General features: G+C 38.7%; 1 protein-coding gene across 4 annotated transcripts in view; it reads left to right on the forward strand.

Annotated features, from left to right (window-relative positions):
- The window catches only part of PLEKHH2 (pleckstrin homology, MyTH4 and FERM domain containing H2), a 95,322-nt gene that overhangs the window by 40,891 nt on the left and 30,514 nt on the right, over positions 1 to 23,917 (forward strand). For all 4 annotated transcript variants that reach the window (XR_004903647.1, XR_004903648.1, XM_028516801.2 and 1 more), the window contains exons 13-17: positions 16 to 126; positions 288 to 374; positions 1,709 to 1,867; positions 16,799 to 16,879; positions 20,909 to 21,088. Coding sequence is in view for 2 of the 4 variants with exons in the window: in XM_028516801.2 (XP_028372602.1) it covers positions 16 to 126; positions 288 to 374; positions 1,709 to 1,867; positions 16,799 to 16,879; positions 20,909 to 21,088 (618 nt within the window). In the remaining 2 variants the exon portion in view is untranslated. The remainder of the gene's footprint in view (positions 1 to 15; positions 127 to 287; positions 375 to 1,708; positions 1,868 to 16,798; positions 16,880 to 20,908; positions 21,089 to 23,917) is intronic.

Consider the following 23,917-nt stretch of genomic DNA (forward strand, 5'->3'; position numbering starts at 1 on the left):
CTTTTTTAAAATTAGGAGCCACTGGAAAAATCTGGCTATTTATTAAAAATGAGTGGTAAAGTCAAGACTTGGAAGCGGAGATGGTTTGTTCTTAAAGGTGGTGAATTACTTTACTACAAATCTCCGGTGAGTCGAAAGTGCTTGCTCTTTGGAACTGAATTCCTCAAATTAGAATTCAGACTCCTCATTGGTTTTCTTCCCTGTGATGTTATTAATTATACAAAGCATTTCTTACTATGACTGTGACAGGTAACCACTGTGTGTTTGGTTTTCTTCCTTTCATACAGAGTGATGTAATTAGAAAACCCCAGGGCCATATTGAACTTAGTGCATCCTGCAGTATTTTAAGAGGAGATAACAAACAAACAGTTCAGGTACTTTTTAAAAAACTTTATTTTTTCTGTCTTGTATCATGCAAAACTCAGTTCTCCATTATTCAAACTAATAGAGAAGAGACTGGATAAATCACTGTTTTTTAAAAATTCACTTTGGGTGAGGTCGATGACTCAAATTTGTGAAGCCCCAGGAGTTCTTAGTTAAAACTATAGTATAAGCTAACCTTGTGTTAACACCCCACCACACTTCATTTGCCCTTTATCACTTACACCGTTCTTTCCCTGTACTTAATCTCCAGGCTGTCCTCAGTTCTCAGACTGTCCAGCTATTTTAGAGGAGGGTTATCTGATTAATGAATTCAAAAGAAGATGTTAGCAGTTCAATGTATATTAAATTCAGGGGCGTTCACATTCTAACACAGACCTGGAAAAGGGAAGTTCCTCTAGGAACTGCAGATGCTGCTGGCGTGTAAACGAGAAGGATGTTGGTGAGCAGAGGAGCGGTACTCGTTCCCACAGAGGTAGCTGCTGACCGTCTCACTCACAGGCCAGTCTCGACAGAACCCCGTTTAATTTAAAATGTAGGCTGTTGAGACAGTTTGGCATATGTGGCTTAAATTCAGACATTTTATTTCTCAAATGCCATTAATAATCATTATTTTCTTATCTTGCTCCTTGGGAGGGTGGACTTCAACATTTACCAGAAAGGTACATTATTAACGTTTCCAGTGGATAATACCTGAGAACTGCCCAAAATGTAGAAAGGAGAATCAGGGAACGCTTTGTCTTGGAGCATGGCAGATAATAATCATTTGTAAGCTGCTTAAGTATCTGGGAAATTTGAAATATGGTTAATTTGAAACTGAAAAATTGCAAGTTTATAATGTCTGATGACATGTTAGTTTCAAGAATTTCTCTTATATGCAAGATCTTATTTTATTTATAATTGATTTATTTATTTCTATAACAAATAACTCCTGGATTTGTTAAAAATGTGTTATTTTAGCACAGTCTTCAATCATTCCTCTCCTTTCCTCACTTCAGCAACAGGAGCCTGTAGCACGTTTAAGGGGAAAAGGAAAATATTTTAAGTAAACAAGATAAATTATGGCTCAAAAGCTTAATACTATGAAAAGTTTAAAATAAACTGAAGTGAAAAAAAATCTTTTTCAACCAGAAGTTAATTGGAATTCCCACAAAGTGGTTATAATATACTAAATTATTTGTGAAGTCATTTATTTAGCTCCTAGGATTCAAGGTTTATTGTATTTGTTTCCATGTGCAGTAGCGACGTTTGAAGAATGGACAAGGAAATGCTAATAATCCTAAATCTTTAGAGGTCCCTTTCCTATCTCTTTCTCATCCCGTTCTAGTTGACCACTGAAAAACACACATACTATCTGACTGCAGATTCTCCCAATATATTGGAGGAATGGATTAAAGTGTTACAGAATGTTCTTCGAGTACAAGCTGCCAACCCACTTTTCCTGCAGCCAGATGGCAAACCGACGGTGAAAGGCCTGCTCACCAAGGTAGGAACTTCTAGCACGTGGCAGTGTGCCAGGCAACGGAATTAGCAGCACCGATCATGGAAAGTGGGCGTCAGAGAGTACACACTGAATATTTATCTTTTCTTGGGGTGGGAAGTGTGTTTTAAGTAATACCAAAGACCAAAACCATAAAAAGGAAAAACGACAAATTTGACGACTATGCATAAAAATTTAAATGTTCTTACTTTCAAAATGTTTCTGGGTAGAATTTTTGAAAAACAGATGAAAAGCTTTGAAAAGGTATTTGAAATGGCTGAAAAACAAGCTTTTCTAATCAGTAAGTAAAGAATACCAATGCGGGGAAGGAACAAGCACATGAAGGGAAAGTAGAGCTGGCGAAGGTAAAAGAAATACAGATGATCCATAAGCATATGGAAAGAAATCTTATTCTCACCACTAGCAATGCTCTTTAAAAAGCACAACTTGAAATAATAGATATTTTTAAAATCTAGTGAAAGGAGGGACATTTTTTAACATTATGAAATGCACTATTGACATGAATTAAGAAATCTGCTAGTGAGAGAATTACTCTAGAAGGCAATTTGGCAATGTCTTGGCCAAACTGTTTACTCAGTAAATATTTTTAAAAGAACTAATGAATGAATGAATAGTAATGTTTTAAAAACATATGTACAGCTCTGGCTGGTGTAGCTCAGTGGATTGAGTGTGGGCCTGCAAACCAAAGCACTTACTGGTTTGATTCCCAGTCAGGGCACATGCCTGGGTTGCAGGCCATGTTCCCAGTATGGGGTGTGCTAGAGGCAACCATACACTGATGTTTCACTCCCTCTCTATCTCTTTCCCTTCCCCTCTCTCTAAAAATAAATAAATAAAATCTTTGAAAAAAAACCATGTACATACCCTTTGATTCAGTCATCTCAATCCATTCATTTATGCTCAGGAAACAGTCTTAATTTGCAAAAGATTTAAATATAAGGATGTTTATCACAGCATGTTTTTTTCTGTTAAAAATTAGATGTAATTAGCATACACTAAAATGTACATCTTTTTCAAAGATTTTTTTATTGTTATTCCATAGTTGTCCCAATTTTTCCCCCTTGTCTGCCTCTACCCATCCCACCCCCTACTCCCAGTCAATTCCCACACTGTTGTTCATGTCCATGTCATGTCCATATGTCATTCATACATGTTTTGTAACTAATCCCTTCCCCTTCTTTCCACCATTATCCCCTCCCCCCTCCCCTCTGGTCACTGTCAGTCTGTTCCATAGCTGTGATTCTATTTTGTTCATTAGTTTATTTTATTCAGTGGATTCCTCCTATAGGTGAGATCATATGGTATTTGTCTTTCACTGCCTGGCTTATTTCACTTACCATAATATTCTCCAGTTCCATCTGTGCTGTCACAAAAAGTAGGACTTCTTTCTTTCTTTCTGCTGTGTAGTACTCCATGTGTAAATGTACCACAGTTTTTTGATCCACTCTTCTACTGATGGGCACTTAGGCTGTTACCAGAACTTGGCTATTGTAAACAGAGTTGCTATGAACATCGGGGTGCATAAGTTCTTTTGAAGTGGTGATTCGGGATTTGTAGGGTATATTCCCAGCAGCAGAATCACTGTGTCAAAAGGCAGCTCCATTTTTAGTTTTTTGAGGAAATTCCATACTGTTTTCCATAGTGGCTGCACCAGTCTGCATTCGCATCAACAGTGCACTTAGGGTTCCCTTTTCTCCACATCCTCGCCGGCACTTGTTTGTTGATTTGTTTATGATGGCCATTCTGACAGGTGTGAGGTGATATCTCATTGTGGTTTTAATTTGCATTTCTCTGATGGCTAATGATGTTGAGCATCTTTTCATATGACTGTAAGCCATCTGTCTGCCCTCCTTGGAGAAGCGTCTGTTTAGGTCCTTTGCCCAGTTTTTAATTGGATTATTTGTTTTCCTGTGTTGAGTCGTATGAGTTCTTCATACATTTTGGAGATCAAACCCTTGCCCGATATATCATTGGTAAACATGTTCTCCCATATGATCAGTTCCTTTTTCATTTTATTGCTATTTTCTTTAGTTGTGCAGTAGCTTTTTAATTTGATGTAGTCCCATTTGTTTATTTTTTCCTTTATTTCCCTTGTCCTAGGAGATGTATTAGTAAAAATATTGCTCTGAAATTTTACTACCTATGTTTTCCTCCAGGACTTTTATGGTGTCATGACTTTTATTTAAGTCTTTTGTCCATTTTGTGTTTATTCTGGTGTATGGTGTAAGTTGGTGGTCTTGTTTCTTTTTTTTTTTTTTTTTGCATGTACCAGTTCAGTTCTCCCAACACCATTAATTTGAAAAGGCTATTTTTACTCTATTATATATATGCTCATGCCTTCTTTGTCAAATACTAATTGACTTAAGACATGGATTTATTTCTGGGCCCTTTATTCTGTTCCATTGATGTATGTGTCTGTTCTTATGCCAGTACCAGACTGTTTTGATTACAGTGGCCTTATAGTATAGTGTGATAACAGATATTGTGATCTCTCCTACTCTGTTCCTCTTTTTCAAGATTGCTAAGGCTATTTGGGGTCTTTTTTGGTTCTGTATAAACTTTTAAAATATTTGCTCTAGATCTGTGAAATATGCCATTGGTTTTAATAGGAATTGCATTGAATCTAGATTGCTTTGGGTTGTATGGACATTTTAATGATGTAAATTTTTCCAATTCATGAACATGTTATATTCTTTTATTTATTTGTATCTTCTATTTCTTTCTTCAGTGGTCTATAGTTTTTTGAGCACAGGTCTTTTACCTCCTTGGTTAACTTTATTCCTAGGTACTTCATTTTTCTTTTTGCTATAGTAAATGAGATTTTTTCCCCCTAGTTTCTCTTTCTGATATTTCATTGTTGGTGTAGAAAAATGCCATTAATTTCTGAATATTGACCGTGTATCCCGCTATTTTGCCAAATTCACTTATTAGGTTTAGTTTTTTGGTGGAGACAATAGGGCTTTCTATGTACACTATTATGTTATCTGCAAATAATGACAGTTTTACTTCCTCCTTTCCAATTTGAATGTCTTTTATTTCTTCTTCTTGTCCAATCATTGTGGCTACAACTTCCAGCACTGTGTTGAATAAGAGTGGTAAAAGCAGACACCCTTGTCTTGTTCCTCATGTTAAGGGGAAAGCTTTTAGTTTTTGCCTGTTGAGCATAATGTTGGCTGTAGGTTTCCCATATATGGCCTTTGTTATATTGAGCTATGCTCCCTCTATTCCCACTTTACTGAGTGTTTTTATCATAAATGGGTGCTTGATTTTATCAAATGCTTTCTCTGCATCTGTTGATATGACCATGTGATTTTTGTCTTTCATTTTGTTTTTGTGGTGTATTATGTTGATTGATTTGCGAATATTGCACCATCCTTGCATCCTTGGGATGAATCCCCCTTGATCATGGTGTATGATCTTTTTAATGTATTGCTAGATCCAGACTGCCAATATTTTGTTGCGAATTGTGTTGCGCGTGGGTCACTGGCCAGCAGTGACCACGGAACACTGTGGATGGCTCACTGAAAAACATGTGAGAAAAAACACATGCACAGAGACAAGACTAGTTTTTGTGGGGAAGTAGGGACGAAATGGCCACCCCCCCTAGTGGGGAGCACCCCGATTTACAGTCCATACCTGCTTTTATTGGGCTCATTTTGCATAATAATTCAGGTAAAGTACAGTACTTATCAGGGGGAAGTAAGGAACTATAGAAAACAAGGAACTCTGCTGGTCTATTGAGTCGGGGTCAAAGAGCTGTAAGACTTTGAGGAACAAACTAACTTCCTCCTTGGACCCCTCTCATTCAACTGAGAGCATTCTAAACAAAGAAGGTTTCACAGTAATTTACATGTTCTTTCTTAGGCCTGATCACCCGGGGAATCCGCCCTTTTCAGCACAGAGCTGCACCACCCTGTCATTGTTTCAGGCTTAGCTAGAGCAAGGGAACTAAGGCAATAAGGAGATTTTCTCCCAGATGATGAGACCTCAGACTTTGTCAAAGCCGAGGAACGAGGGTCCATCACCCCCTTTTGCTGCAGCCCCCCAAGTCCTTCTTTTGGGGGGCCTCCCAAAATGATCATGCCTGGCTTAGGTCGTTCCCCCCGTGGGGAATCTTGCCCGTCTTTGGCTAACCGACCAAGCTTTTTGGGGTTCAGTTATGAATAAAGCAGCAGAAGCAGCATTCCTGCCAGGGAGATAAGCTTTTGTCTCCTTGCTGGCTTACGGTTCCAAGGGCATTCCCTTAGCCTTAGCCTAGGCAGGGGTTTCAGCTTCTGATACCAGTCAGGGTGGTTCCCAACAGAATTGTGGCATCTATATTCATCAGAGATATTGAACTATAGTTTTTGTTCTTTGTTGTATCTTTACCTGGTTTTGGAATTAGGATGATACCAGCCTCATAAAAAGAGTTTGGGAGTCTTCCCTCTTCTTGAACTTTTTGGAAGAGGTTGAGAAGAATAGAAGTTAGTTCCTCTTTTAATGTTTGGTTAAATTTACCTGTGAAGCCATCTGGTCCAGGGCTTTTGGGGTGCTGGGAGTTTTTTGATTACTGCTTCAATTTCACTAGTTGTTATCAATCTAGTCAGGCTTTCTGTTTATTGATTCAGTTTTTTTTAAAAGATTTTATTTATTTATTTTTAGAGAGAAGGGAAGGTAAGGACAAAGAGATGGAGAGAAACATCAACGCATGATTGCTTCTCACATGCTCCCCAGTGGAGGACCCAACCTGCAACCCAGGCATGCGCCCCGACTAGGAATCAAACCAGTGACCATTTGGTTCACAGGCTGGCACTCAACCCACTGAGCCACACCAGCCAGGGCTATTGATTCAGTTTGTCCCATGTTGTCCAATTTCTTGGCATATAGCTGTTCATAGTAATTTCTTACAATCTTTTGTATCTCTGTGGTATCAGTTGTAACTTCTCCTTTGTTTCTGATTTTATTTGTTTTGGTCCTCTCTCTTTTGATGAATCTGGTTAAAGATTTGTTGATTTTGTTTATATTTTCAAAGGACCAGCTCCTGTTTTTATGGATGATTTGAATTGTTCTTGTAGTCTCTTATGTCATTTAATTCTGCTCTGATCTTGATTATTTCCTTCCTTCTGCTCTGTCTGGGCTTTGTTAACATTAACATGTTAGTCAGTCTCCATGTATTTGAATGTTTTGAGTTTTTTCCTTGATGTTGGTTTCTAGTTTCAAGCCATTGTAATCGGAACATGTTTGACATAATTTCAGTTTTCTTGAATTTGTTGAGGTTTGTTTTGTGTCCTACCATGTGGTCTATCTTTGAAAATGTTCCATGTGCATTTGAAAAGAATGTATATTTTGCTTCTTTTTGGTGAAAGATTGTGTATATATCAATTAAATCCATTTTATGTAGAGTGTCGTTTAATGCCACAGCATCCTTGTTGATTCTTTGAAAGATGTATCCATTTTTGACAGTAGGGTGTTAAACTCCTCTATCATGACTGTGTTGTCGATATCTTTCTTGAAGTCCTCTAAGGTTTTCCTTATATATTTAGATACTCCTATGTTGGTTGCATATATGTTTAAAAGAGTTATATCTTCTTGATGGATTACTCCCTTAAGTATTATGTAGTGACCTTTGTTTTGAAGTCTATTTTGTTTGATATAAATATTGCTATCCCAGCTTTTTTTTTTTTTCATGTTTCTTTGCTTGGAATATTTTTTCCATTGCTTCATTTTCAGCTTGTGTAGATCTTTTGTTCTGAGGTGGGCCTCTTGTAGAAAGCATATATGTGTTGTATTTTATTATCCCCTATGATTCAGGTACCCTATGTCTTTTGAATGGATTAAATAATCCATTTACATTTAAGGTTATTATTGATAGGTACTTATTTACTGCTATTTATTCTGTACCTGTATTCCTCTCTCCCCACACCCCTCCTCAATCTCTCCCTATTTCTTCTCTTTTTTATAGCAGGCCCTTTAGCATCTCTTACAGTGCTGGCTTGGTAGTGATATACTTTTTTAGCCTTATTTTGTCTGGGTAACTCTTTATTTCACCTTTCATTTTAAATGAGGGCCTTGCTGGATAGAGTAAACTTGGTTACAGGTCCTTGCTTTTTATTACTTGGAATATTGTGTGCCAATCTCTTCTGGCTTGTAGTGTTTCTTTTAAGAAATCAGCTGATAGCCTTATCAGAGCTCCTTTGTACGTTACTAGCTGTTTGTCCCTTTCTTCCTTTAAGATTCTCTCTTTGTCTTTAAATTTTGCCGTTCTAATTATGATGTGTATTGGAGTGGGCCTCTTTGAGTTCATCTTGAATGGGACCTTCTGTGCTTCCTGAATTTGTATGACTTTTCCCCTCACCAGGTTAGGGATGTTTTCTATTATTGTTTTTTCAAACAGGTTTTCTATTCCTTGCTCCTTTTCTTCTCCTGATATTCCAATGATGCAAATGTTGTTATGTTTCATGTTGCCTTGAAGCTTCCTTAAACTTACTTGTTCTTTTTTAGTCTTTTTTCATTTTGTCGCTCTGACTGGGTATTTTTTTCCTACCTTGTCTTCCAGCTCTGTGATTTGGTCCTCTGCTTCATCTAGCCTGCTTTTGATTCCTTCACTGTATTATTCATTTCAGATATTGTATTCTTCATATCATCCTGGCTCTTATTCAGAGTTTCTATGTCCTTTTTCATGCTGCTATTGTTCCCATTAAGTTCCTTATAGCTCTCATAAAGATCCTTGCTGTTCTCACTGAGAACATCCTTGAGCATCCTTATAAACATTATTTTGAATTCTACGTCTGGTACATTACTTGCCTCAATTTTATTTAGCTCTTTTTCTAGGGATTCCTCCTTTTTGATTCAGGGTTATTTCTTTGTCTCCCCATTTTAGGTGACTCTTTTTGTTGGTTCAGTGTCTCAGGTTGTTCTGCTTTGACTGCTTGTTTTTGCGGGGTTGCCTTCTTTGGAAGGAGTTCTGTGGGGCTCAGTGGTACAATTTCTTTGATCTCCTGATCTGGATGCTCTAAGGATGCCATGTTTTTAAGTTTATGTGGGCTCTCCTGTTGTACTTGGGCATTGATTATTGATGGCTCATTCTTGGTGGGTTCTCCCCTGCAGCTGGCTGACTGGTAGTCACAACCCCTACCACATCTTGTATGCTGTTGTACAGGTGCTGGTTAGCAAAGCAATACTACCCAGAAAACCAAACCCATGCCAGCAAAAATACCCCTCTACCACATCAGCATTACCAACAGCAAATGAGCAAAGATTAATAAAGGTGGAAAGAGATTAAGAATATTAGAAGAAAAAAGACTATAAGATGACTAAAGGAGAGAAAAATGATTTTGAGAGGGAAGGAGGAGGAGCAATAATGAGAGTAAGGAATAGAATCCAGGTTAATAAATGGAAAAAATAAGATTCCAAACTCAAATATGCAAGAACAAGAGGAAGACAAAATGAAGTAAGATGGGGAGGGTAACCTATGATATTTGAAACTAAAAAATAGTGAACAAATAGAAATACAATTGAAAAACATCAATAACTGCCATACCTACACCAAACAAGCCACAATTAATAAATATGGAAAGACAATAAGAATATTATAAGAAAGGGAAAAATACTGTGAGCTGACTAAAGGAAGGAAGAATGATTTTGTGATTATAGAGGGAGGAGAAATAGTAAGAGTAAGGGACAGGAACAAGGCGCAGAGGGAGGAAAAATAAAATTTACAATGAAAATAAGAAAGGGCCTGAAGAAGGCAAAATGTAGTAAGACAAGGGAAGGGTACCATGTGAGATTTGAAATAATAAAATAAAAAAATATATAAAAATATAAATTAAAAGAATGAAAAATAAATGACAAAAAATAGTGAATTAGTTGGAATACATTTGAAGAGAATGAAGAAATGTTAAAGGGCTATCCAAGAAAAAAAGGATGATGCAAATTCTGAAGAACAAGATGGAATTTATCTCAGCAGAGTTTTGTGTTGGCCTTCCATCTTCTCCTTCTGGATCTGCCTCTGGCTTTTTATTGGCTCAAGTTCCAGGGGTGGGTCATCCAACTTCTGGCAGCACCCCATGTACCACCTTCATTTGGCTTCTATTGCAATTCCCTGGGTTTCCTCTGGGAAGCGCTTTTCCCAGTCTTCTGGGAAAATTGTGGGTGTGTTCCTCTGTCTCAGCTTATATCCAATATTGTGTAGTTTCTGATGGACTAGCTGTCCATTTCAAGGGAGAGTCCAGTCTGTAAGAGGGAAGAGACTTACAGACTGTATTCCAGCTCTTTTCTACTTGGTGCTAATGGCAATTCTGTGTGAGAGCCCAGCCTGGGCAGGATCCTGATTACCCCCTGCTGTACCAATTTCTGATCTCCCTGCCTTGCTGGCCTCAGTGGAATAGGGCCCTAGAAACCAGTGTATTTTATCTCCCTGAGAGGAGTTCAAAATGAGTCTTTTCAGAGATTCTCTTCCTGCCTTTCTCTTATGGACATGCACCCACAGGGGGTTCTTGAGCCTGTCCTTCCTGTCCTACAGGAGTTGGGGACTGGGCAGTCCTTCCCATCCTAGAGGTTTGAATTCTGCTGGGGAAGGGGCTTCTGCCTGGCTGTAAATAACCTCAGGCTCTCAACTCTTGCCCATCTAATTCCCAGCCCACTGCCCTAGTAGTAGACAGTCCCAAAGTCTCCATTTTGTGTAGCACCCGGCTTGCTAGCCACGCTGAGTTAAGGCCAGAAATCCCTTTGCTTTTCTGATCTCCCTGCCCAGCTTTATCCACTGGGAACAAACTGCACTTTCAGTCTTGTCCCTTTGTTGTCAAGGCAGCTGCACACAGGGTCCCTGCCCAACATGCCTCAGCTCCCCTTTGAAAAAGTTTTTCTGTGGCACACGCACTGCAGCACCAAGTCACTGTCCAGCTTTCTGCCCACACCACCTCTCCACAAAGCCAGAGGTCTCGCATGGGCATGGCTGGCTGCAGCCTGCTTCTGCCTGACCCATGTGCAGATAGAGTCCCCCACCACCCCTGCCTTCACTCTCTGGCACTCTCCCAGTCGGCATTTGGCGCTTCAGCTATGGATGACAAGCTGTTCGCTCCGTGTGTGCAGCCTGGATCTCGCTGACCTCGGACATCTTCCCAAGTCACTCCTGGCCAGCCAGGAGTCTGTGGACTCCCTGTGGGACTGAGGTCCCTGCCCTGCGAGGGGAGGGAACCACAAAGCTGTGGTTTCTGATCAATCTCTCTGCATCTACAGGCTCCATGTATGGGGTATTTCCCCTTTAACTTATAAAATCTGCTCTACTGCCCAGTGTGAAGTGTCTTCTGTACTCCTTGGCTCAAAACTCCATATCAGCTAAGATTCCATTGATTGTTCAGGTTATTTGTTGGAAGAGCAGCTGAGAATCCGAGTTGGGGGCTGGAGCAAGTGAACTCAGCTTCCACCTACTTGTCTGCCATCTTCCGGCTCTAAAATGTAGCTTTTAAGTGTAGAGTGTGATGAGTTCTGACAGATATTTACTGTCACCCTGTGAAGATATAGAACATTTCCATTACCCCAGGAAGATTACTCGCATGGCATAGTTTATAATAAAGAAAAATTGGCATCCATTTAGATATAGAGTAGGGGATAGCTTAAATAAATATTTTATAATCAGATAGTGCTTTACCATGCAGTCATTTTAATTGTTAAGAATATTTAATGCTACAGAAATGTTATGATGTATTGGGTGATAAAACAAGTAGAGAGCAGATTCTGTTCACTCAGAATGTATAGAATGCTTTAAAGCACAGCTTTCATTCAACATTATTCATGGGGAAACGTCCGAATGCAAGGCAGCCGTGCTCACCATTCCCCACCGGTGCTGCAGGGGACATTTGCCAGTGTGTGCTGATAGCTCCAGGAATTTTATTTTATTATATTTTTGCTTAGCTCTGTTTTCTGACTTTTTATTGAGTAAGTATTGCTTTATGCTAAGAAGTATTATTTTTAAATTTTTAAATTCCAGTTGGTTTTGACAGAGATTTGCTGTCACTCTTAGAGAAATACAGTAAGATATTTAGACACAAAAATAAACCCTCTGCAGTCACTCATTATTCATGGGCTTTATGTCAGAGGTGAAGAACTTAGATGCTGATGAGCTATGCCACCAAGTAATCTATACTTAGTATGAATATGGGGGTGCAAGTGGGTGCTGTTCAGTAATGTTTACAAAGACTGACCAGCTATTCCAAAAGTAACAAAAAACCCAATACATGCAACAAAGAAATGAATGTTACTTGTGGTTTGTCTTTTTTCCAAAATATTACATTACTATAAAAATGTTTTTTTCAGTTACTGATGGGTTTGAGAACTCCCCAGTACTGTATAAATATACAGTGAATTAGTGCTACTTTAAATCACATTCTTATTATAACTCATAATGACTAGCTGTCCTCCTTTTCCAAAGACCATGTATATCAAGCCCTTAGACTTTAATATGAGTGTAGGTTGGTGTGATTATCAAATGACTAAACCATTAGGGTTTACAGACAGGATGCTTATTAGGCTTTCTTCCTACGATTCATGTGGCCTTGTCCACTCCTACTTTCACCCTGAGAGCCTTATAAGAGAAAAACGTCCCTCAGTTATTCTTAGTGACTCATTCTGAGCTCACACTCAGGCTACAGTTGGAGCTACTGTGGAACAACTTTGAGTACCTTGGAAGGGAGCAGGGTTTTTTGCCAAGTTGTCACATTGTTCTGATTAAGTACAGAAATACCTAGGTAGATATTAAGAACTCGACTAATGTGATTCTGGATATTTACTCTTGCAACTTCTACTGCTTAGGAAGAATGTTTTTTATATAAGAATTTATTTAAAAACCAAAAATGTATGAGGCAGTTACCACTTGCCAGGCGGAGGGCTGAAGGGTGTTAAGCGGTGGGAAGCACAGCAGGAGGGCCGGACTGCCAGGAAGATGAGGAAGGGCGAATAGCTGAGTTCGTGGGGCATTGAGTGTGATGTCTGACGGCCTCGGTTGTCCTGATGGAGATCACCCCGTAAAACAGTTATTTACTGAGTTTGTGTGTGTGGAGGAGTGGTGGGGAGAAATCAGGATAATTACAGGGAAGTAAGGCATCAAACTCGAGCAGAGAGAGAAGGATTGGTGCATGTTACTGAAGGCCCACCTGACAATGATGGTTTGAATTCATATATTTTTAATGTCTTCAGAGTCCCACAAACAGGAGCAGAGAAAACACATTGTAGCCCTGTGAGGACAGTGATTTTTTTCCTAACATTTTATTATGTAAATTTTTAAATATGCATAAAAATTAGAAGAATTTTACAGTGAACACCCATATTCTCACCACCTAGATTCTACAGTGACCGTTTCACTTGCTTATACATGTCTATCAAAATGATGATTTAAATATCAATTTTTTTAAGATTTTATTTATTTATTTTTAGAGAGGGAAGGGAGGGAGAGAGAGAGGGAGGGAGGGAGAGAGAGAGAGAGAGAGAGAGAGAGAGAGAGAAACATCAATGTGTGGTTGCTGTGGTCATGGCCTGCAACCCAGGCATGTACCCTGGTTGGGAATCGAACCTGGGACACTTTGGTTCCCAGCCCGCGCTCAATCCACTGAGCTACACCAGCCAGGGCTAATATCAATGTTTTTGATGGGCATTTTCAAACATACATTAAAGTAGAAGGAGTAATAGAACAAACCCTCACATATTCATCTCCCAGTTTCAACAATTATTAACTATGGCTAATGTTATTTCATGTAACCCCTCATCACCATAATCTTCTTTCTCTTTCCACACTCTCCACTGGATCATTTAAAAGCAAATGGAGAAGAAATTTTGTTGGGTGGGTTTGTCAGCAGTGTAGGAATACAGCATAACCACAGGTCTTGGAGCAAGAGCTGACTTGTGATCAAACACAGGATCCCAGGACAGTGGAGAAGGAAGAGAGGCCAGGAGGGAACTGGTACACTGGAATAAAATGGGAGGAACAGTGGACTCAAAGTTTTGAATGAAGTCAAGGAACCGGAGTGGTGTGAGTAAGGAGAGAGGGAGGCGAAGGGAGGTTGAGATCTGGGGGAGCAATGTGAATTTCAGAAGTGGAGTGAACTAGGTGTGGCCAGGGGATGGATGGTAAAAGTGGAGGGACAGCAAATAAAGACAGCGAGAAACTGGGTTACGGACGTGGAGAGGCAGTGTAGCAAAGAGGCTAGGGCAAGAGCATGGGCGAAGGTCCTGGCTCTGACGCTGGCCACTGTGTGACCTTGAGCAAGTTACCTACGGGCTCTGTGACTTCGCATCGTCATCTGTAAAGTGGCAATAATAACACTGCCAACCTCACAGGGTCTTGGGAGGACTGAATGAATTATTTAAGCAGGTAAATTTTTTAGAACAGTGGCTGGAGCATATAAACACTTCAAAAATAATTATTATTATCACTAGAGTTTCATCTAGATACTGAAGTCGGCAAGGCTGGTGTCAGGATTTGTGGCAGACAAGGCTACAGGTATAAGAACATAGGGAAAGAGAGGCCAGGGAGCTTACATTTTGTGTGATGACAAAGGGTCATTGGGATGTGACACACTGTCTCCTTCAAAGTTTCAAACAGTGCTGATAGGAAGTATCTTTGTTATGGACACAAGGTAAAAACTGATTCTTTCAATTATTTACTCCCCAAAGCCTTGAGGTTTGAGGTTGCTTTGAAATCTTCATGAGGATTCTAGTGTAATTTGCTTTATTATGAGTTTTTTAGAATAAATCAAAGTCTAAAGAAACCCTAATATTGTTAGCTCTACATACAAAGATAGATGGTGTGTTTAAACACAGCTTTTACAGTGAATTGGCAAAGGTCTTCATTAATTCATAGTTCTTCAAAAGTATGCATTATTCTATTTTAAAGACAAATCATTTCAAAAGGGTACTCTCTACAGCCAGATGCATTATACTCCAGTTTTGATGAGTTTGTTTAAAAGAAGAAAAAAAAAAAACCCCTGCATAACACCAACTATTTAAAACTTTCAGGATATTTGTGTGTAAACATATGTTTCTAAATTTAATTAGACTGAAATGTCTTGCCAAATGAAACATTTTTTGTTTTTTCTCAAGCAGCATTCTAAATCCGTCAAACAGGGAGGTGGTGGAGTTGTTTGCTTAAACCATAACTCTGAAAGCCCGAAGGCTGGTGGTGTTTGTGGGTTTAAGCGAAACATGTGTTTTACTTCTCCTTATGCGTAGTGAGGAAGGAAGCATTTGTTGAGTAACTATTACTCCTTGTGTACATTTTCTCCTTTGGTCATCGCACAGCCCAATGAGGTGCACAGCAATCTCCTGTTACCCACAGACGCAGGGGGTTGCCAGTTGCCTGAGGACATCCATCTGGTCTGCGGTAGAACTGGGGTTTAAGCCGGTCCAGCCGACCTCAAAATTCAGGCCTTTTCTACTCTAGTGACTTGCCTACTGTAAAAGCCTATTGTCAATACTTTTATATTTTTCTCAATGTATTACTAGTCCATTTAAATACAAGTCATGCAAAGGTCTTACAAAACATGTGTCCCCACCCACCCTCACCCCTGGCCCCTGCCCCAATGACTTCTGTCCTCGCTCGCTCAGTCTCAGACACGTGGGCGGCACGCACCACCTCAGGGCCTTGGAAAGTGCTGCTTCCTTTGCCCAGGGTGTTCTTCTCTCTGACCACTCAGTAGCTCATCTCCTTCCTTCAGGGCTTGACTCAACCTCAGTGAGGCCTTCCTGAGCACCCTATTTTAAATCGTAAAACAATCTCCCCCTCCCAAGCACTTCCTTCTCTTTCCTGTTTTATTTTTCTCCTTAATACTTGCCACCACGGGCAAGCATGATTGCAGAATGTCATGCTTTGGTTTTACTGGCCAGTGTCTTGGTGTCCAGGGGGTGGGCCTCTCCAGATTGCAGCCCGCTCCCACTATTGCAGGAGAGGGCTGGTCTCACGGCAGAACTGGGCAGGGCTGGTAAGGCAGTAGAGTCATAAGGCCAGCCTACCCAGGAACACCACACTCTAGTCCGGGACAATAGGGCCTATCTTCAGTCTCCCCGCTTGCAAGAATGGGGTTCTTGGCATTTGTCTGGGATTGAGGGTATAGCTGTGACTGGCTGGCAGAGATCTTCAATGCTTATACCCGGGCAGGACTAGGGCAGGGGGGAACCCACAGTAAGGAACTTCATAAAGACACCAAGTGATGAAAATCATTGGTAAGATGTCCTCCACAAAAGATGCATATAAATGCAAGCTCTGTGTTCTTGATGAAGGTTTAATTGTCTGTCTCCACACAAGGCTACGTACCCCTTGAGAAAGGAGACTGTGTCTTGTTCACAGCTGTATCCCTCGTACCTGGATCAGTCTCGGACTATTCAAAAATCAGGAGCTGGATTCAAATTTTGTCCCAGTCATTTAACATAGTTCCTGACATGGAAGACATAACTAGCTTTTAATAGTATTTTATTATTTAGTATGAATGTTTCTGGAGAAGACACCAAATGTTTTGAAGTGAATGCATTTTTTACATTTGTAAATCACTGTAATTCTTTAAGTTTTCATTCTTTTCTCATTTCTAGCATAAGGTATTAACCTAGAGAGCCTTAGGGTTATTGGAAATCTGGGAAGCATGGAAACTATGGAATATACTTACTTGTGAAACTGGCATCTGGTTTCATCCATCTTTGAATCCTCAGTCCCAGGCATAGTACTTGACGTATAGTAAATGTTATAGTAAAATGGTCAGCACCAAAGCAAAACATGCCATGCCATACTGTAAAGGGTAAATCTTAAACCACATTTGGACAGTCTAGTTGGAATGTCACTTACACCTTGAGCAAACTGGCTATTTATATAGCTCCCAATAGAGTGTATGTGGTGTACTTTAAGGTGTTAGAGTTCTGGGCTAGCTGCATTTGTAATTCTTTGAAATATGATTTCAGGTAAAACATGGCTATTCCAAGAGAGTCTGGTGTACCCTTGTAGGAAAAACATTGTATTATTTTCGAAGTCAAGAAGATAAGGTATGTATGTATTTTTAAAGTGCTATTTAGAAGAGTTTTTTGTTTGTTATGTCTTAAAAGTTTTTTCCATCGCTCTTTTGTTGCTGCTAACACTTTAGAATTTTGATAAGATTGAAGTTTTGCATAAAGTTTATTATTGAGTAATCATATACCTACAAGGGACTTGATTCTTAATTATGTCTTTGCAACTTTCAATCAATGCATCTTTTTCTTAGAAAAGTCTTTTCTACCCTATTCCCAACCATCAATTTCTCATATTTTCCAGGTCTGACAGACTAGATGAGGTTGAATGAAGGGAATAACAAGCTAAGAAAGAAGTGCAGGGAGGAAAAAGAATCCAGTCCCATCCCAGGCCCTCAAATGCCTAGATTCCACTTATCTATTCATTCATCTACCTATTTATATCCTGTTTACTCATTTTTAAACTAATCTCCCCAACAGAACCTGAGTTATGTTCACTTACAGAGTAAAAGGCTGGGATATGTAACAAAGATGAAATGTGTGCCCCGTAACTGTGCGTATTCTGTGTCGCCTTTGGGTTACTGAAGCTAGAGCAACTGAACCAACACGGCCCAAGGATACTCATGTGAAATCATGATGCCAGCTGCCCGGAACAACAGCCTGTGACCGACCACTGTGTGGTCCAGTGACCACATGGCCAGTTCATTTTCTCTGTTCCATTTTCACAGACTGCACTCTCAGCTCTGAGCAGCTGCATTTAAAATGCGTGCCATTATTTTTAGTGCTGCTCATGGATGGGAATTAACCTAGCACGGCCATTAAAAATGAGACCTCTGAGCCCTGGCTGGCGTAGCTCAATGGATTGAGTGTGGGCTGCGAACCATAGCATCGCAGGTTCTATTCCCAGTCAGGGCACATGCCTGGGTTGCAGGCCATGGCCCCCAGTAACCGCACATTGATGTTTCTCTCTCTCTCTTTCTCCCTCCCTTCCCTCTCTAAAAATAAATAAATAATCTTAAAAAAAAAAGAGACCTCTGAAGTAATGTGGGAAAATGCTCATTTATGTGCTACATGAATAAGCACAATACAAAATTATAAATTCAGTATAATCCCAACTAAATTATTAGTCAGGAAAATAGAAGCCACTCTGTGTATTCCAGGTATAACAGTTTTAATATCAGGGACATACATAACTTTTAGAAAAGTTATTTATCTTTTAGAAAAGTTGGAGGAATAGGCATCAGGGAAGCTGCCACTGATGGTCCAGGAAGTCAACAATGAGAATCTGAGCCCAAGGCACTGAGACAGCTGGTTCTTGACGGGTTACTAGGAAGCTTCTGTGACGCTGCTATTAGCCCAGGCATCTGACGGCAACTGTCTCAGGGGGATAATGATGTCTCTGCCACACCTCGTGCAAATTCTCTCGTAGGCAAACTCTAACTCAGAACCATATAGGAAAGGGAATTCTGACAAATAGAATTCCCAACTTCTCTTCTGTAATTACTGGGAGACTCTAAAAGAGGGTGGTGGTTAGGATGCTGAGTTTATAATTCTCAGTCTGTCAATCTGTGTAAAAATATGCGTATCAGAAAGATGGGAAAGAATTCTTCTAAATGTTGAATAATTATCTGTGATGGCAGAATTATGGATGATTTTTCCTTTTTAAAAAAGAATCTTTCTATACTTACTAAATTTCTATAATAAGCATGTGTTTTATAAATAAAAAATAATTTAACATGTGCTGAGTGAAACTTGTGTTCTCACCATTAATAATAATAATGATAACAACAATAATAATTAAATGGGTAACATTGGTCACAGAAGAAACAAGTCAGAAGAATGTGGATCGATAAGTAGAAATCCATTATAACTGCTGGAAAAGTATTTAGAATGTTTGTGAGTCAGGACAGGTCTACTTCATTTTGTGCTATGGGTATTTCAGAATCAACTTGCTTTTAATCTGGATCGGTGTCTTTTTTTTAATTCAGTTAAAATATTTAAAAGCACTAGGTCTACTCATTGTTTATGAAGCTATAGTAAATCCTCTGGTAAAATGAAAAATCACCTTCAAATATTGGGGTTGATGAAACCTTGATTTTCATATGATTGGACATGCCGAAAACATACAGTTATGATAGTGTTGTCATGTAGTATCATAGTAGAATTCGTTTTCTTTATCCCATTTTTTAAAGTTTGCTTTTTATTTATTAATGTGACTTTCTGCCTTATTACTTTGCCTTTGTTTACTACCTTTCTTTGTCTGAAAGCATATGTAAGTTAGACTTGCATTTTTCCTTCAGAAGTAAATTTTCTTCATTCAGTGCTCAGAATAGTGCTTTGAACAAAGTAACTACTTGGAAAATAATTGTTATTAATTTAATGGGGAAAAAGTCATGTTTAATTGAATGAATTAATTGTACTATTAATAAGCTATTGGGCAGACAACATTGCATTTTTACATAAGATATCCAGGTAAGACCTCACTGAAAAGGTGACATTTTAATCATGTTCTGAAGTAAGAGACCAGCCGTGTGTGTATTTCAGGCAAGAGCATTCCGGGCAGTGGGAACAGCACGTGCAAAGACCCTGAGGCAGGAGCACGGCTGCTTTGTTTGAGGAATCGTGAGAGGGTCAATGTGATGGGGCTGGAGTCTGTTAGGAAGAGAAAAAGAGTAGGAGATGAGTTCATAGACATAACAGGGACCAAATCACATGAGGCCTTATCATAGGGACTTGGCTTTTACTCCAAGTAAGATGAGAAGCCATTGGAGGTTTTTCATCACAACAGTGATGTTATCTAACTTATGACTCAAGGAACACTCCGACAGCTGTCTGAGAGAATAAGGGGGAGGCCAGTCACGTGGCTATTACAGTAATCCAGGTGAATGACCATAGTGGTTTAGCGGTGGTAATGGAGGTGTGAGAAGTGCCCAGATTCGGGATATATTCCAAAAAGCTTGCTGACAGGAATTGTTGACCAAAAGGTATGGGATCTAAGAGAAACTAAATCAAGTCCATAATGATGCCAAGGTTTTTGGCATAAACAGCTGGAAAGATAAAGTTAGCAACAGCTGAGATGGGGAACACTGCAGAGTTGGGTGTGGGAGAGGACTTACGGAGTTAAGTTTGAGACGCTATTAGACATCTGAGTAGAGACAGCGGGTCTGGAGTTATCAGTGGAGAAATAGCTAATAAATGCTGGTAGAAATCCATGAGCTTGGATGTGATCCCCCATGTGAATATGGTTGGAAAAAGAGCCTAAGCACTGAGCCCTGGGCCTGAGCATGAAAATGGATGATGGTAAATGTTCCTGAAGTTAGAATGAACATTTTCAGACTGCGATGGCGAACCTGGTCAGATATTTTAGAAGCTGTAAGCCAGAAGCAGATTGTGTATTTTTCTGGAAAAAAAAAATACTTCACTAAAGCAAATGTTTTAAAACAAATATGCTGAATATTCAACACAGCAGATACAATTGGTTTTGTTAATAAAAGAATTGGTAACATTTAATGTGTATTAGTTTTAAGAAGTTTTTCTTACCCGTAAATAAAGGTGGAAGAAATTATGGCATTGTTCTGTGCTATGTTATGTATGTTAATAATTTCCTTCAGAGAACACTGCTCATTTTATTGGGGTTTAGGGTGACAGTTAATCACATGTCTTTGCACCAGCTCCTTAATCGTGCTACTTTTTCTATGAATAGTATTTAGACTCTGTCTGCCCTTGTCCTTTTGACCCAATACCTTAATCAAATCAATTCTGCAGAGGAAAAAGTCAAATGAATATTCTGACTGAGTTACATCATTGGTTGATTAAGTAAAGTAGCTTCTTGCTATTTCCACAAAAATTAAATGTCTGGTATTCAAATTGTTCTTCTATGTTACAATTGGGTACAGTATTTAGGTTGTGAAGGGTGTTTTCGTGACTATGTGGACAATCCAATTACCTTTAGGCATTCATTTTTAAAAAGGTATGCTTTACAAAGGTAAGGATGAAAGGAATAGGAAAAATTTTATTAGGAAAAGATTTAGAAAGTGCCTTCGTCACAGTCACTAATGTTTACTTTAGTTTCCCTTAGGTCAGATCAAACTCTGGGAGGCTAAAGTTGATGAGGTTGACAGATCCTGTGATTCAGATGAAGATTATGAAGCCAGTGGGCGAAGCCTGTTATCCACGCATTACACCATCGTGATTCACCCCAAAGACCAAGGTCCAACTTACCTCCTAATTGGATCCAAGCATGAAAAGGTGTGTAAAGACTTAATGCTTGGTTTAGACTGATGTAGAGTACTGTTAAAGTACTGGAAATAACTTTCAAATCATTTAAATGGAAACAAGAAAGAAAATTTTGCTAAAGACTTTCAGCTCTGTTTTCAGAGATTCTTTACATCCCTGGAAACAAGCCTTGTTTAATTGTGTCATTTTTCAACCCTACTGATAAAAGTGGTCTCAAGGCTGAAAGTATTGCATGAAGGTGTAGAATAAAGGAGCCTTATGTTTCAAATGTGGGTGTCTTAGACTGGATTTTTGGGGGTGAATCTAAGGCCTCCACCTTATATTTTTTACTCATTTTCAACAAAATTGTTGTATGTATTATGTATATGTAGTCATATATAAAAATGTAAACATTAATATAATACAAGATAAAACTTAATTTATGACAAAAGAGGCATCACAGATTAATGCAGAAGTAATGGATTATTCAACACATATACTTATATTTTGTGTTCATTATACATTGGGGAAATTTTAGCTATTTGCGAAAACATTCATTTAGTTTGTCATCTCATGTATATAGCAAAATAATTTGCAGGTGAATTTAAAGAGTTAAATGAAATAATTTTTTAGAGAGCCTTTATCTGATCTTGAAATAAAAAGTACTTTATTTTAAAGGGCAATGTAAACACAGTAGAAATGGTTGATAGATTTGACTAAAAAATCGAAATACTTCTTTTTATTTATTATTTATTTTTAGAGAGGGAAGGGAGGGAGAGAGAGAGAGAAACATCAATGTGCGGTTGCTGGGGGTCATGGCCTGCAACCCAGGCATGTACCCTGACTGGGAATCGAACCTGCGATGCTTTGGTTCGCAGCCCGCACTCAATCCACTGAGCTACACCAGCCAGGGGAAATACTTCTTTATATCAAATAAAATCATAACATAACTTAAAGGATAATGTAAAAATAAAATATTTCATGGTTAGCTACTATATCTTTAACATATAAACAACTTTTATAAAGTATTCCTTCTTTTTTAAGGCCAAACAATACTCCATTGTATGCATACACCATATTTTCTTTATTCATTCATCTGTCAGTGCACATGGAGGTTGCTTCCATATGTTGGATATTATGAATAATGTTGCAGTAAATGTGATAGGCCTTTGAAATCCTGGTTTCAATTCCTTTGGCTATATACCCAGAAGGAGAATTGTTATATTGTATGGTAGTTCTGTTTCTAGTTTTTTGAGGACCCTCCATACTGTTTTCCATATCAGCTATACCAATTTACATTCCCACTAACAGCATACAAGCGTTCCCTTTTCTCCACATCCTTACCAGCCTTTATCTTTTGCTTTTTTTGATGAAAGCCATTTTAATGGGTATGAGATGATACTTTGTATGGTTTCAGTTTGCATTTCCCTTATAATTAGTGATGTTGAGCACCTTTTCATATGTTTGTTAGCCATTTGTATATCTTCTTTGGAGAAATGTTTATTTTGTTTCTTTGCCCATTTTGTAAATTTGATTATTTGGGTTTTGTTGTTGTTGTTGTTTTACTATTGAGTTAGAGTTCTTTATGCATTTTGGATATTAACCCTTCATTGGATAAATAGCTTGCAGATGTTTTCTTGTATGTCATAAGTTGCTTATTCATTTTATTGTTTTCTTTGCACTGCAAAACCTTTGTAGTTTGATGTAATCCCAGTTGTCTATTTTTGTTTTATTACCTATGCTTTTGGTGTCATATCTAAGAAATCATTGCCAAGGTCCATGTCCAGAAGTTTTGTCCCTATGTTTTCTTCCAGGAGTTTTATGGTTGTAGGTCTGTGTTTAAGTCTTTATTTCATTTTGAAATGATTTATGTGTATAGTGTAAGATAAGGGTTTAATTTTATTTTTTGCATGTGGATATCCAGTTTTTTAAAAAACACTATTTATTGAAGAGACTATCCTTTCCCCCATTGTGTATGGATTCTTGGCACCTCTTGTCAAAGATCACTACATGTGTGGCTTTGTTTCTGGGTTCTTTATTCTGGTCCATTGGCCTCTGTGTCTGTTTTTATGCCAGTACCACACAGTTTGATTACTATAGTTTGTAATATAGTTTGAATCAAGAAGTGTGATGCCTCCAGCTTTGTTTTTCTTGCTCAAGATAGCTATGGCTATTCAGGGTCTTCTGTGGTTCCATATGAATTTTGGGATTTTTTTGGTAAAAATTACCATTGGGATTTTGATAGGGATTGCATTAAATCTGTAGATGCTTTGGGTAGTATGGACATTTTAAAAATATTAATTCTTCCAATCGATGAACACTGGATGTCTTTCCATTTATTCGTGTCTGCTTTAATTTCTTTCATCAGTGTCTTGTAGTTTTTGGTGTACAGTCTTTCACCTCCTTGGTTAAGTTTATTCCTAAGTGTTTTTATTCTTTTTGGTGCTGTTGTAAATGGGATTGTTTTCTTGATTTCCTTTTTGGATAACTTATTCTTAGTGTATAGAAATGCAACTGACTTTTGTACACTGACTTTGTATCGTGCAATTTTGCTTCATTTATTAGTTCTAACACTGTGTTTGTGGAATCTTTAAGGGTTTCCTACATATAAGGTTATGTCATCTGCAAACATAAAATTTTACTTCCTCCTTTCCAATTTGGATGCATTTTATTTCTTTTTCTTGCCCTATTGCTCTGGCTAGGTCTTCCAGTGCTATGTTGAATAGAAGTGGCAAGAGTAGGCATCTTTGCCTTGTTCCACATCTTAGAGGAAAAGCTTTCAGTTTTTCACCATTGAGTACAATATTATCTGTGGGCCTTTTATATATGGTCCTTACTGTATTGAGGTAAGTTTGTTCTTGG

Source organism: Phyllostomus discolor, chromosome 6, assembly GCF_004126475.2.
Source record: "Phyllostomus discolor isolate MPI-MPIP mPhyDis1 chromosome 6, mPhyDis1.pri.v3, whole genome shotgun sequence".
In the NCBI taxonomy this organism is placed as follows: Eukaryota; Metazoa; Chordata; class Mammalia; order Chiroptera; family Phyllostomidae; genus Phyllostomus; species Phyllostomus discolor.